Source organism: Chelonoidis abingdonii, chromosome 1 (genome assembly GCF_003597395.2).
Source record: "Chelonoidis abingdonii isolate Lonesome George chromosome 1, CheloAbing_2.0, whole genome shotgun sequence".
NCBI lineage: Eukaryota > Metazoa > Chordata > Testudines > Testudinidae > Chelonoidis > Chelonoidis abingdonii.
Genome location: NC_133769.1, coordinates 243,968,933 through 243,982,344, shown reverse-complemented (window position 1 = coordinate 243,982,344; position 13,412 = coordinate 243,968,933). Strand labels below are relative to the sequence as shown.

At 42.9% G+C, this 13,412-nt stretch overlaps 1 protein-coding gene across 1 annotated transcript in view; it reads right to left on the bottom strand.

Moving 5' to 3' along the window:
- DHRSX (dehydrogenase/reductase X-linked) overlaps positions 1–13,412 on the bottom strand; it is a 212,420-nt gene that overhangs the window by 56,295 nt on the left and 142,713 nt on the right. Inside the window, exon 6 of the mRNA XM_075060749.1 lies at positions 2,148–2,355. Coding sequence (XP_074916850.1) covers positions 2,148–2,355 — 208 coding nt within the window. The remainder of the gene's footprint in view (positions 1–2,147; positions 2,356–13,412) is intronic.

The window sequence follows — 13,412 nt, the reverse complement described above, 5'->3', positions numbered from 1 at the left end:
CAGGAACAACATCAGAACTCTCTGTCCAGAAGAGTGCAGTGCTAGGAACAGCTAAGATACTGCGCAGAACCCTCAAACTCCCAGGCCTCTGGCAGAGGACCCGAGGTTGAGGAAGACACATACCACCCATAGGGGTGAGAGGGGAATTTTATTTTTGTGGTAGGTCAGAACTCTCTGTTCAGGCAGAACTCCCACTGCGATAGAAATGCACACAACTGGCCAGATTATGTCCTCATTTACAACCTTGCAACACCAAGACCGCATACTAAAACTCACTGGCACTTTTGCTGCAAGATTTCTCCTATACGCATTAAACCACAGCTTTTCTAAATTAAACATTCATGTTTATCTCCCTGAAAAAAAAGTTAACAACGATGAGCTACTGGTAAAATACATCCTAAACTAAACAGGCAATGTACAAGGTTTCTTTGTAATAAAGGAAGCTGTTGTTATCTAGAGACATAGTAGAGCTGCATTAAATGGCGTCATCCAGATCATAGACAATGAATTACAATTGCTCTGCAGAGATTATGCAATATACTTGTGATGAAATGGATAGCCTAGAATAAAATCAGATAGGAAGTCTTGACAAGTTTAATGTGGTGTTCATATGTGAAAGAGTCCAATAAAAGACACTAGCCTTCTTGATTAAGGTTTCATTCTCAAATGAAAACTCAGACCAGGTGCCTCAAGGACCACAGGGAATGAAATCTGACTTGGTGGGAATTATGTGAAATGCTTGGTTTCATACTGAAACTAGCTGAAACTCTATGACTTTGACTGCAAGGTTAAAACCATTTGAATTAGTTAGTAAATCGTGCTTGGAAACACAGTTCTCTCTTTCTCAAAATTAATTAAACAATTTTAGGCAGTTACTTATGATACAAGCAGCCCTGTTTTACTTAGCATAAAGATTTGTATTTTCTTGCACAAAAGAGAAAACAGAGTCGACTATTTGGAAAAATGGTGCTATGCAGCACCTTTGCCCAGCTTAAAAAAAGGCATTAATATGCGTTTGGATTCTGTTAACCCCTTAATCAGTCAACATTTTTTGAAAGTTCAGAAGACATGGAGGTGACAAAGCTAGGAGGCAGGCAAAGGGGCATAGCTGGTATATTGGGGTATGGGTAGATGGTTGCAGTCAGTAACAGGGGCTGATCAGTAAGGCTGCAAGCAGAACAGGGAAAGCTGGCACAGTGTGCGGGAGTACTGTGTAGCTGGAGGACAATGGAGAGAGAGCAGGAGCAGCTGGGCAGCAGCTGTAGATGTACACTTAGGGAAAAGGCAAATAGGCAGGGTGGACAAAAGACTTAGCTGGGATATAGTACGCTAGCTGTGGTGGAAAGCAGGAGAAGCAGGCAGGGGGCTGGGTTATGGTACCTGAGGAGGAGGAATGCCATCTGCAACATGATGCAGTGGCAGCCAGCTGGCAGGGTTTCTGAGGAGAAGCTTATACAGAGTGCTTCTGGCTAGTTAGAGAAGACCTGTGTGCCAGCCAGTGGAGCTGCCAAGGAAGAAGAGGCAGACAGTGTGTGGGTGGAGGAGAAGCTAAAAGCCAGCCAGCCAGCCAGGCAGGCAGGAGTGGCTGGCTTTGGCAAATCATAAAGTTTCAGTAGTCCAGAAGCACTGAAACCCTTTAAGCTAAGAATGGCTCTCGCATACCACAACAGTGGTGTGTTACTCTGGAGGGGAATTACGATGGGGCTCTGTGCCAGCATCTGCCTGTGGATCTGGTTGCAGGACAATTACCTAAATCCAGAATCTGTTAGTATTTATCTATGCCATTTTACAACGCCCCAGTTGCATAGAATCCTGTATGCCCTGATTATGGAGTCAGTCTAATGTTTTTTATACCACATTCATCACAACTATATAACAACTGAAATGAGCCGAAAGATTTTCAAGGCCTAATGTAAAACAGGCTTAATTTATAAATGTGTTTATATGCTATTTTTCCTTCCGGTACATGACTGGAAGGGTTGCACAAGCCAAGAACTATCACAGCATTATGAAAGTTAATGGTATCAGCAATTATTTGAGCCTCTGGTTAACGAAAATCACAGCTGACATTAAATGACAATTTACATTGACTCTAATCTATGCAGTCTTATGGCAGGCCAGTGCAAACAGAAAAAAGATATTTGTACCTGCTTTGTAAATCATTAAGGTGCAATCTCCCTACATAATGCGTGGCTGATGAGACAGTGATGACTCTAGCATTGCGACTGCGAGTTCCTGATTGCTTCAGTGTTTCCAGGAGAAGGTTAGTCAACAGGAAATGTCCCAAGTAGTTCAAGCCAAAGTGCTCCTCAAATCCATCCTCTGTTTTCCTTTCAGGGACCAGCATCACCCCAGCTAAGGAAGAAAGTGCAGAAAAAGTGTGATAACTTCAGAGACTGAATGAGAATTCCTGACACAAAAGCAATACAAGACTCCTGCTACACATCTTAAACACAACTTTCAGCATGCCGGATGATTGGTGATTGCAATTGTGAACTGTAAAACTGACACTGCTTGACTCCCCTGGAGAAAAATGACAAACTCCAGACCTCAGTTTATTGATCTAGAAAATGGACAGAATCATCCCTCCCTTCCTCCGGCATTGTAAGGATGAATTAGTTAATTTTTGTAAGCTGTTCTGAAAATGATGGGGTCAATTTAACCTTTGGGTTTGCACCAGCTTTCAACACTGTGGGCCCCTGGCAGTGGTAAGTCCATCTGGAGTGGGAACGCAGAAATGCAAACTGCTCCCTGCCACCCTACCAGTGGGCAGGGCCAGGCTAATCAGCGGATGTGCTCTTCCAGGCAACTTTTCTATTGAATCCTGGCTGGAGTTTTAAAAGCTCCCCCTCCCCTAAGGGCAAACCCCATCCCAACAGCTGTCTCCATGTGGGGGGGGAGCTGGAGCAGAAATAAATCTACCCTGATAAGTATTAACAAAACAGTGTATACACACAAAGAGAGAGTTTTATTAGGACTCATTAGGGAAATGCATACTGTGTATATCTATATACACAGTATTTTCAAACTTGGATGCCTAAAGTTGGGCTCCTAAATCCATAGTTAGGTCCCTATATAAAAGTGGTCTAATTTTCAAGCAACTGCAGCTCTTATTAACTTCTCTGGAAGCAGGTTGTTCAACACCTTGGAAAAATCAGCCTAAAGCTTCTATTTAAGTGCCTAATTATGGATTTAGGAGCATAACTTGAAGCACCCAACTTCAAAAATGCTACATGTATCAGGGTGATATGGAAGGGGTATGTATAAAAACAAGAAAAAAATTGAATTCAAAAGTTATGAAATACATTTCATTTTTTTTAATTCCTGCACAACTGGATTTCACTGTTGAGAGAATCAGAGATGCATATTGTTCATGTGGTGGATTTCACTGTTGAGAGAATCAGAGATGCATATTGTTCATGTGGTTAATAGTTTTGAAGGTTTTCTGCTTTTTCACTGAAACACTAAGTACCATATGATGGGAAGGTTAACTGTGCTCTCTGATATGAAAGAATATCAGCTTCCTCCCAACGATGCTTCACATTTCCATTAAAAAATCTTTTACCAAGAGACAGACTGATGATGGCATACGAACCTCCCAATCTGACTTGCTCCTACTGTGCTTTTGTATCACTGCTTCCTTTTTGGGGTCTAATTGCCAAACAATGTCATTATGCTACAGGGTGCTTAGAAATAATGGAGTACTTTTTTTTTCTTTGTATGGCAAGCTCCTGTAGCAATTTTTTCTAATACATATGTAATTCCTACTCCTTAATGGGACTATACAGTGAAAAATAGATGGCTGTGTGTGACAGTCTGGAACAGGGCATGAGCATCCTGTAAGAGCAGAGATAAATAATTGTACCATTTCTATGTACAGCTCTCTTATACAGTTAGGAAGAGAGAGAGGAGGAGGAAGAAGAGGGGAGTAGAGCAATAGTGGAAGGGAAAAGAAAAATGCAGAGGAAAGGAAAGCAGAGCTGAGGAAGCAAGAGAAAGGTGGAAAGAGGAGTAGAGGGAAGGGATGAAAGAAGACAGAGCATGGGATAGGGGGGAAAGACCAAAGTGGAAGGAGTGAGTAGCTCAGAAGCAATGTAACATGCTACTATATGGAAGACATAGGCTGAACCTCAGTAAAGTCCCTCTCACTTTGCAGGCTGATGGCATAAGGAAACCCGATAGAAGTGATCTGTTTGGGCTCTATGAAGACCCTGTTTGGCAGGTTATTCTGATATTTTTATGACTCTCTGAGATCCGCGAAATGGGAGGAGCACTCCATAGCCAGTTCATTGCAGTTCATCTGCATGTCAGTTCATATTTTTTATAATTGCGGTGTCCAGACCGCGGGGCTTCTGTTGTACTCTTCTAAAGTATGCGGGGCTTCTGTTGTACGCCCTAAAGCTGGAGAAGGGAGGAGGATTCCCCCTTCCCTACCCCATAAACCAGTCCAGCATTTGGGCTGGGCACTGGCAGGAAGGTTATAGAGCAACTTCAAGCTGAGACAAGCTTCCTACAGAATCCATTGGTTCAGTTGGGGAAGGCTTAGTTTTGGGCCAACCTGGTAAAGCTGGGGTCCCAATCTGAGTCCCAGCTGCAGTAAAGTGTCAGGAATGGTGAGTCCCATCACATGGGAGCAGTGGAGCTCAGACACATGCTTGGGTTGGAGAAGAGAGAGAAGTGACAGTCCTGCTAACTAGTGATAGTTTTGTTTCCAGCAATGTTGACAACAGTTAAAGTGCATCAGAAGGCAGGAGGTTGATCACAGAGGGCCTTGCACATCCAAAATAAAGTAAATGTGAAACTCCAAGCACTCCTTCTGAACTGAACTGGATTATTCTGTTCCCCATTCAGCATGTAGGAATCATACACAGCCTGCAGGGCCAGGGAAAAGTCTCATGGCACAGACACAAGTAGCTTTGCCAGGAGTCCTGTTTTTAACTGGAACACCTGGTAGAAAAGGGACCCTAGTGGGTCCAGTCAGCACCACTGACCGGGCCATTAAAAGCCTGGCTGGCAGCGCAGCCGGGCTAAGGCAGGCTCCCTGCCTGCTGTGGCTCCGCACAGCTCCCGGAAGTAGCGGCATGTCCCGCCCTCCAGCTCCTACGCTGCCCCAAGCAATGGCTCTGCAGCTCCCATTGGCCTGGCCGCACCTCTGCATAGGAGCCAGAGAGGGGACACTGTGAGCTGCTTGAGGTAAGCGCTGACCAGAGTCTGCACCCCTGACCCCCTCCCATGCCACAACCCCCTGCCCTAGCTTGGAACCTCCTTCTGCACCCAAACTCCCTCCCGGAGCCTGCACCCCATGCCCCCTTCCGCCTGCCCTAGTCCTGAATCCCACTCCAGCCCTCCAAACCCTTCAATCCCAGCCCAGACACCCTCCTACACCCCAAACTCCTCATCCCCAGCCCCATCCTACAGTCTGCAACCCAAGCCAGTGCATTTATACACCCCCCGCACTCCTGCCTCAGCCCTGATCCCCTTCAAGCCCACCAACCCCTCAGCCCCAGCCCGGAGACCCCTCCTGCACCCCAAATATCTCATCACCAGCCCCACACCTGAGCCCATACCCCCAGCCCATACTCCCTCCCGCACTCTAACTCCTTGCCACAGCCCGAACCCCCTCCCGCATGCTGAACCCCTCATTTCTGGCCCCTCCCTGGAACCCGCACCTCCAGCCCAGAGTCCGTAGCCCCTCCCACACCCTCAACCCACTGTCTCAGCTTGGAGCCCCCTCCCACAACCTGAACTCCTCATTTCTGGCCCCACCCCAGAGCCTGCACCCTCAGCTGGAGCCCTCACCACCTCCCATACCCCAACCCCCTGAGCCAGTCTGGTGAAAATGAACAAGTGACTGAGTTTGGGGCGCACGAGCAACAGAGGGATGGGGGATGGAGTGAGTGGAGAGTGTGGCCTCAGAGAAGGGACATGACAGGTGCATGGAGTCAGAGGAGGGGCAGGGCAGGGGGTGGGACAAGGGGGTTCAGTTCTGTGCAAATAGAAAGTTGGCAACCCTAACCAGTGGGCTGCTGTAGGCAGCTGTATGTTGTCCCCCTGCCAGCCCAGACATAAGGGTGTGTGTTAAGGTAGAAGAAAACAGAGTTGTGATGCTTGCTCCTATAGACATTCTGGCTTCTGTCACAAGCCATACGCAGGCCCGGGGAGGCTGTCATAACTTAGAGCTAACGCTGTGCAAAAAATAGATTTTTCAGTTCACCGGCAATTCTGAAAACTCAGGGAAAAAAATGTGTTTTGTGTCAACCCAAAACATCACATTTTGTGAAATTTTCAGCAAATCAAAAAGTCAAAAATATTTTTCCTGAATAAAACATTTCATTTGATGAAAAAAAGAAAACTTTTCATTTAGATTCTGAGCATTTAACATTTTTGAATTTTTAAAAATAAATCTGAGGAAATTTCTAAATGAAAACTGGTTAGAACTGAAAAATGGAAATGCCTTCATTAGAAAGTGTCAAAATGAAACATCTGACTTTGTCAGAGGTTTTCTTTTTTCTACACATACAATTCAGCGAAACCAACAGGCGTTGGTTCCTCCTCCGCCTCTTTATTTTTTTTTAAAGAATTGTTTAACTAATATTAATCCAACAAGTTTGACAAACTGCGATTTTATCAGTATTCAGCAAATATTTTCCCCCATTCTCCTAAAGGCTTTGAAGAGATTCACATCAAGCTTAGTGAAAAACCTTTCCTGCAATTTGAGGAAGAGCAGTTTTAATGTCCATAGCTACAGGAAGACAGAGCATAAGCACAGCGAACAACTGAACCGGGTCGTTTTTCTGACAACAGGGTAAACTTTGCAAGTGTAACAAGCTCTCTTTTTTTAAATTATTAACTACCTAACATTCAGTAGGTATTAAGTGATACACTATTGATTTTCTTTTGTCCAAACACATCATCACCTTTACTCATAGGCCCTGAAGGAGTGAAGTAAAAGAACAAAAGCTATTTCTATTTTTCCAATAGCTCAGAGACTATTTGATGCCAAGAACATGCAGCATTTCCTTCTCATATCCTCACTGCAAACTACCTGGAGCTGAGAGGGATATTAGTATTCTTCTGATCCTAACAATATCTTTCAGACTTGTTTCATTACAAATTGCCTTGGGACTAGTAATTCTCCCCAGTGTTTTTAGAGTGGCTTTGAAAGTGGATTTAAAGAAGAAATGGCAACATACAGACTATTAGCATTCACAATCTCTGTTTTGATTCAGCTGTCTTATATGTTATTTTCTCTGATTCAGCTGGAGTAACTCCAGAAATCTTTGTTTAAACAGACATCACCAACAGAAACATGACATTAGAAAATGAATTAATAAGTAAGCTGCTAATGAGGCTTTTGCTGTGTGATTGAATAACCATTATTACTGAAGTATCCAAGCAGAGGACTGACAGCATGCATACTGAGAACCGCATAAAATGCCATGCTGCCATAAGATTCTGCAAAATACATAATTAATAATAATAAATTAGCACAAGCAAAAATATTGTACTTCATTAACTGCCCTGAAAGACCATTCTTGTAAAGATAGTTATATTCTACTGAATTGCATTTAGATGCATTGTTGTATACATAAATGTTTTAATTAGCTACACTTAACAAGGAGGCATTTATAATGATTATCTTCTATGAATGGTGAATAATGGAGAGCTTTTGCTAAGTTTTGAGATATACAGTTGCCCAGTGAGAAATGGCATTGTGAATTGCCTTGTATTTTTTCAACAGAAACCTCTCCCTTGACCCTGGGGCAGAGGGGGAGAGGGAGAGAAAGCCAATGAAAAAAAGCCTTATATTAAAAGGCTGGCTTTATCTCATACTAGTCCATAGTGCACATGGCATAACAAGAGGTTCAGGAGTGGCATAATAAGTGTTACAGGTCGGGACCAAGGAACCTTCACAGAACTGTATGCAGAACTTGCACAGTGGCTCGCTGTACTAGAGCTGAGGAATGAAATATTGTAAGTAAATGTATTTTAGAAGCTTTATATTTTTTAACTACCCTTTAAAGCTTTAAAACAAAGGATTTATTAAAGAAAGACTGTTATTTACAAAGGGTTACTTCAATTTGTTTTGTTTTAAAGATATTTATATTTCTCTATTTTTACTTTAAATAAATCAAGCCTGGCACAAATACACAAAAGATTTAAACTCTCTCTCCCATGGAGTAATCAACATGTCCCCCTTGCCTTCCTGTTTTCAACTGGCTCAGGGAACAGGAGTCCCAAGGAGAGCGGTGCAAATAACAGGTTTTTCAGTTTGCAGATGGGTGGGGATAATTTCTGGTTGAAGTCAAAACGATTATTTTTATTTGCAAATTGAAAAAGTAAAATATTTAATTTAGGACTGAACAAAGTTAAAATGCTTGATTTTTATTTTAACCTTTTTAAACATTTGATTGTTTTGGCTATAAAAATAAAAAGGAAATTACGAAACAAAAAGTTGTTTCACACTGAAAAACTGAAATGTTTAAATTTAGAAAATATCAAAATGAAACATTTTGATTTTTTCAGAATTTTTTTATCCCTGATTGAAACAAAACCCGACACGAATTCATGAAATGTTTCAGTGTTGCTGAATTTGCATTTGTCATAAAAAAATTACTGACAAAAAATGTCACCCAGCTCTGAGGACATTGTTACTGCACCTAAGTCTCCACCCATGGCAGCACAAGGCAATACTGGACATTGAGATGACTCAGTTATACATATTTACATGCAAGTCACCTTGCAGAGAAGCTGAAATATCTCTCTCAAAGTATTTTTCACAGGCTTTATATTATTCCCAGACGGGCTTTCCTCTGGTTTACAAAGGAAGAATATCTTCTAAAAAAGAAATTCTAGGGGGAACAATGAACAGAAGGCTGTTCCACATGAGAGGACAAAGACATTGTCTACACATAGTTTTTATACCAGTGTAACTATTTCTGTTAGGGATGTGATGTTTTTACTAACATGGTCATGCCCACTACCCTGCTCAATTTATATAATTCCAAAATAGTTATACCAGTGCAATCCCTATTGTGCATACAATTATACTGGTAAACAGGTATCTTATACTGGTATAGCTTGTTTCCCTTCTGTACAGGAATACCAGCATAAGCACCTTTATGCCAGGATAACTGCATCCACACTATGGGGTTGTACTGCTTTAATTATACTGGCATCTTTATACCGATATTCTACACACAAAATCTATGTTAAAAGAACATTATTAAGGTTTCAAAGTCAAGTCACTCCATAGCTGGGAAATGACAGAATGAAAGTTACCTGTGGAATCATAATTTGGCCTACTTGTGCCTGTACATTATGATACATACAGTCTTTAATTAAATGATCACATACTATTTTTTCTACAGGGGGTTGCACGGGCAACCTTAATTCGGTCATGTCCTAACAATTTTTTGCATGTAATTTTCTAGGTTAAAAAAAAACACCAAAACTAAAAATACAGAAATTCCATTGTGTGGCATCATATTGACACTCACATGGGTCACTGGCAAGGTTGGAACATTTAGATCCACCATATAGACCTCTGCCACTTGAGCTAACGGTGTAACTGAAAACAATAGTAGGTTGTTATCCTCTATGTGGGCCAGGATCAGAGAATGATGGGCCACTTTGCCATGGGGTTTCAGAGATATTTGCCACAAGCAGAGGAATGGTGAATCTCAGGGATGCTTGGAGGAGGAGTATTCTCTAGTGGGCACTGCCTCTTCTGCCCATTCACTTCAAGCTTGAACCCTTCACCTTCAACATGTCTCTGTCCCAGTCCTATTTCTTCTCCCCTGTTCCTCATCCCTGTCTCATTCTCTTCACTTAGCCAGATCTAGTGTCGCTCCTCACCATACCTCCCAGTTTCCTTGCCCAGACAGACCCAATTCCCCAGCTCCTTATCTGATCTGTATCATTTCCCCCACTCTTACCTCTACTCACCCTCCTCTCCCCTGCTCATGTTCCCCATACCCAATCTCTGTTCCTGGGCCCCTCATCCAATCTCACTGTGCCTGCAACTTCTTGTCCCTGTTTCTTTGCTCAACCTCCCACCCCACTACTCTAGTTCCTCAGGGCTGTCTCTCCTCCCCACTGCTGCACTGTTTCAGTTCCAGTTTCCTTTGCTCAGCCAATCCTAAACTCCTCCCCTCTCAACTCCCATTTTCTCTCCCTCCCACTCCAGTTTCTGCCCACCCAGACTCCTTGTCCTAATCTCTTTCCTCCCTCCCTCTTCCCTCAAAGGGTCTGGCTCTTGCTCCCTCTGTATTTGAATGAGGCAGCTTCCTCTTCCATTCTGCTTTCTCTGCATGGGGGTCAATGAAAACACAGGAAAGACAGGCTCCCTGCTCTCAGTTCAACTGCCCAGATCTGGACCCGGCACAGCCTGCAGCAGACCAGTGGCAATTGCAGGAAAGTCTTGCTTAGCCCTGAGATGGAGCAAGCACAGTGCAGACGGAATCTTCAGGGAGATTAGCTGCTAAAATCTAAGATGTCTCTACTGAGCATGTGTGAATTGCCATTTTTCAAAGGCTTATAATTTAGCCAAACTGGGGTAGATTTTCACAAAGATGGCAAAAGGCACATCTCTGACACAAAGGACACCCCCTGCCAAGTTTCAAGCCCCTGCTCCAAAGCATGGGAACACTGGAGGGATTTTTTTGTTGCTTGTTTTTTAAAAAGGTTGCTAGACTTTTTTACAGTGGGCAAAATAATTTCCCCTCACCTCCTTGTCAGAAACAGCTGAACAATTTTGGCTGAAATTTTCCAATAAAATAAAAAATTAAAATCCAGCCTGAGGCTAACACACAATATTGAAAATTTCAGCCCAAACAGTTAAGTGAGGCAATGTTATAAACAACTGAAAACAAGGTCTTATAATGAGATGTGTCAGGTAACCTTAATACTAGGTGGTGGGAGCAGTCCTGCCTACAGTAACTGTATCCACAGTAGAGAAGATTAACTTACCTGTATAGTTAAAATGGTACAACTTTCTAGTGTAGACAAGGCTTAGGTTTATCAGGTGCAGGGGCGGGGGAGAGGGAGACAGAGAGCCCAAACGCAACAAACAATAACTGAAACCATTCAGGTTTTTGAAAAATGAAAAGCCTATAAATATAATATTCTCCTTAAGGGCTGATTTGATTTTTTGACACATATGAATTCTGCCATGGGTATAACAGAGTGTTGATTTATGTGTATAGTGAAAATACATAAAACCCAACCTGGCTTTCTAGAAGACACAAAAAACAAGTTACAAATTCATATTTAAATTTTAATACATTGTTTTACAATGGATTTTTTGTCATAAAAACAAAATAGAGCATTCTTGGTTGGGTCTGGCTGCAGAAAAACATTTTATTCCTGAAAATACATTCCATCCAGTGCATTATTATTCAAGACAAGCATTCACAATCTCAATCAGAAAACAGATTAAGCAGCCACACCATCCTACTTCAATAAGAAATGCTGCTAGACGGTGAAATTTCCTATTTTGTGATTTGCATTAAAAATAAATTAATGTAGAACAAAATGAAAGGGTTTGGTAAAAAATAAATTATAGACCCAATCCTGCTCCCACTGAAGTGAATTGCAAAAGTTCCATAGACTTCAGTAGATTAAGATTAAGCAATACAGCACATCTGCAGCTGAGCTTTGCATCTATATTCTATTGATCAAGCTGGCATCATTAATTTGCAGCTGAGACATGAAACCAAAGGTGGGGAACTTGTCACCTGTGGAGACTGAGATATTTACAGTTTCATAGAGTGTTTGACATCATGGGATGAGAAAAATCTTTTAAACTAATTAGGAAAAAACAAGACCGTGCTAAACAAAAGTTAGGATTTCAATGTATGCGACGTGGATCCTCTGACTGCCAGAACTATCCTGAATGAGCAAGTTGCTACTGTTACTGACTTGTTATTATAATGAACATATAGACCTTTTAGAAGAGTTCTGATATATTTATCAGGTGAAGTTTGTACATATCATTTCAGCTGACAACAATACCACTGAAGGATGCAGCTGCTGGATACAGATTACTATTGAAAATCTGGGCACTTAATTTAGATATCTACATTAAGAGCTGAGCTTGTCTGAAAATCCAACCACTTATGTGGGAGACTGAATGGTAGCTGTTAGATGCTGAGTATGTCTGAAAATCTGGCTCTCCGTGAATATCTCACATTTATACAACAAATTAGTGTTACACACAAATATCCTTATGCCTCCTTCAGTGCTGTCAATAATGCATGGAAGACCCTCTTTGAGATAATCCAGAAAGTCACTATCTTCTCCTCCTTCAAAGTTCTCCCCTAGACCCAGTTCTGCCATGATGCCTGTACGAAATCAGCTAATTAACCACCATGTGAAAGGCAAGTGGGGCTAGTTGGCTCTGAGGAACTGTAGGTGGTAATATAGGGCATAGGAGATGAAGGATGGTCTTGTGATTAAGGCATTGGACTAAGATTCAGAAGATCTGGCTTCAATTCCTGAACCATAGGCTTCTTGTATAATCTGGGGCAAGTCACTTAGGCAAAATCTGGGCTCCATTGAAGTCAATGGCAAAACTCCTCACTGACTTTAATGGGGTTTGGGTTTCACCTTCAGTTTTTTTGTTTCTGTTCTCATTTGTAAAATGGGGATAACAATACTTCCTTTCTCCCATACTGTCTATCTTGTATATTTAGATTGTAAACTCTTAGAGGCAGGTGCTGTTTGTTTCTATGTATTTGTACAGCACCTAGCACCATAGGCGCCAACTCCGGGGAAAAATTAACAGGTGCTCTGTACCCACCAGCAGTCAAGCTCTCGTACCCCCTGCCTCACCTCCTCCTCCCGAGCATGCCGCATCCCCGCTCCTCCCGCTCCCAGTGTTTCCCGACGCCTAACAGCTGTTTGGCAGTGCTTAGGACTTTCCAGGAGGGACGGGGAGGAGCGGGGATGCAGTGCGCTCGGGGGAGGAGGCAGAGAAGAGGCAGGGCAGGGAGCAGGGACTTGGGGGAAGGGGGTAGAATGGGGGTTGGGTGAGAGCCCAGGGCTGGGGTAGCAGAGGGGCTTGCCTGCACATTCCACCCCAGGGCAGCTGTGCCATGGTACCGTTGTAGTGAAGACGCTTCTGTCTGCATGGTTAGCCACATCCATGAGAAGCGGTAGCTATACTCCCATCGACATAGCACTGTCTACACCAGGGGCTAGGTCGCTCTAACTGCATCACTCGGGGGGCAGGATATGTGGATTTTTCACACTCCTGAGGAACGTAGTTATCCCAGTATAAGGCTGTAGTGTGGACCTGGCCTAATGAACCTGTCCTGCACAAGTGAAAGGCTGTGATCTGTACAGCCAGCCCTGCCTGTGGAGCGGTCCCACTGAGGAGCAAGGAGGTGGATTTTACCCCTGTATATGAC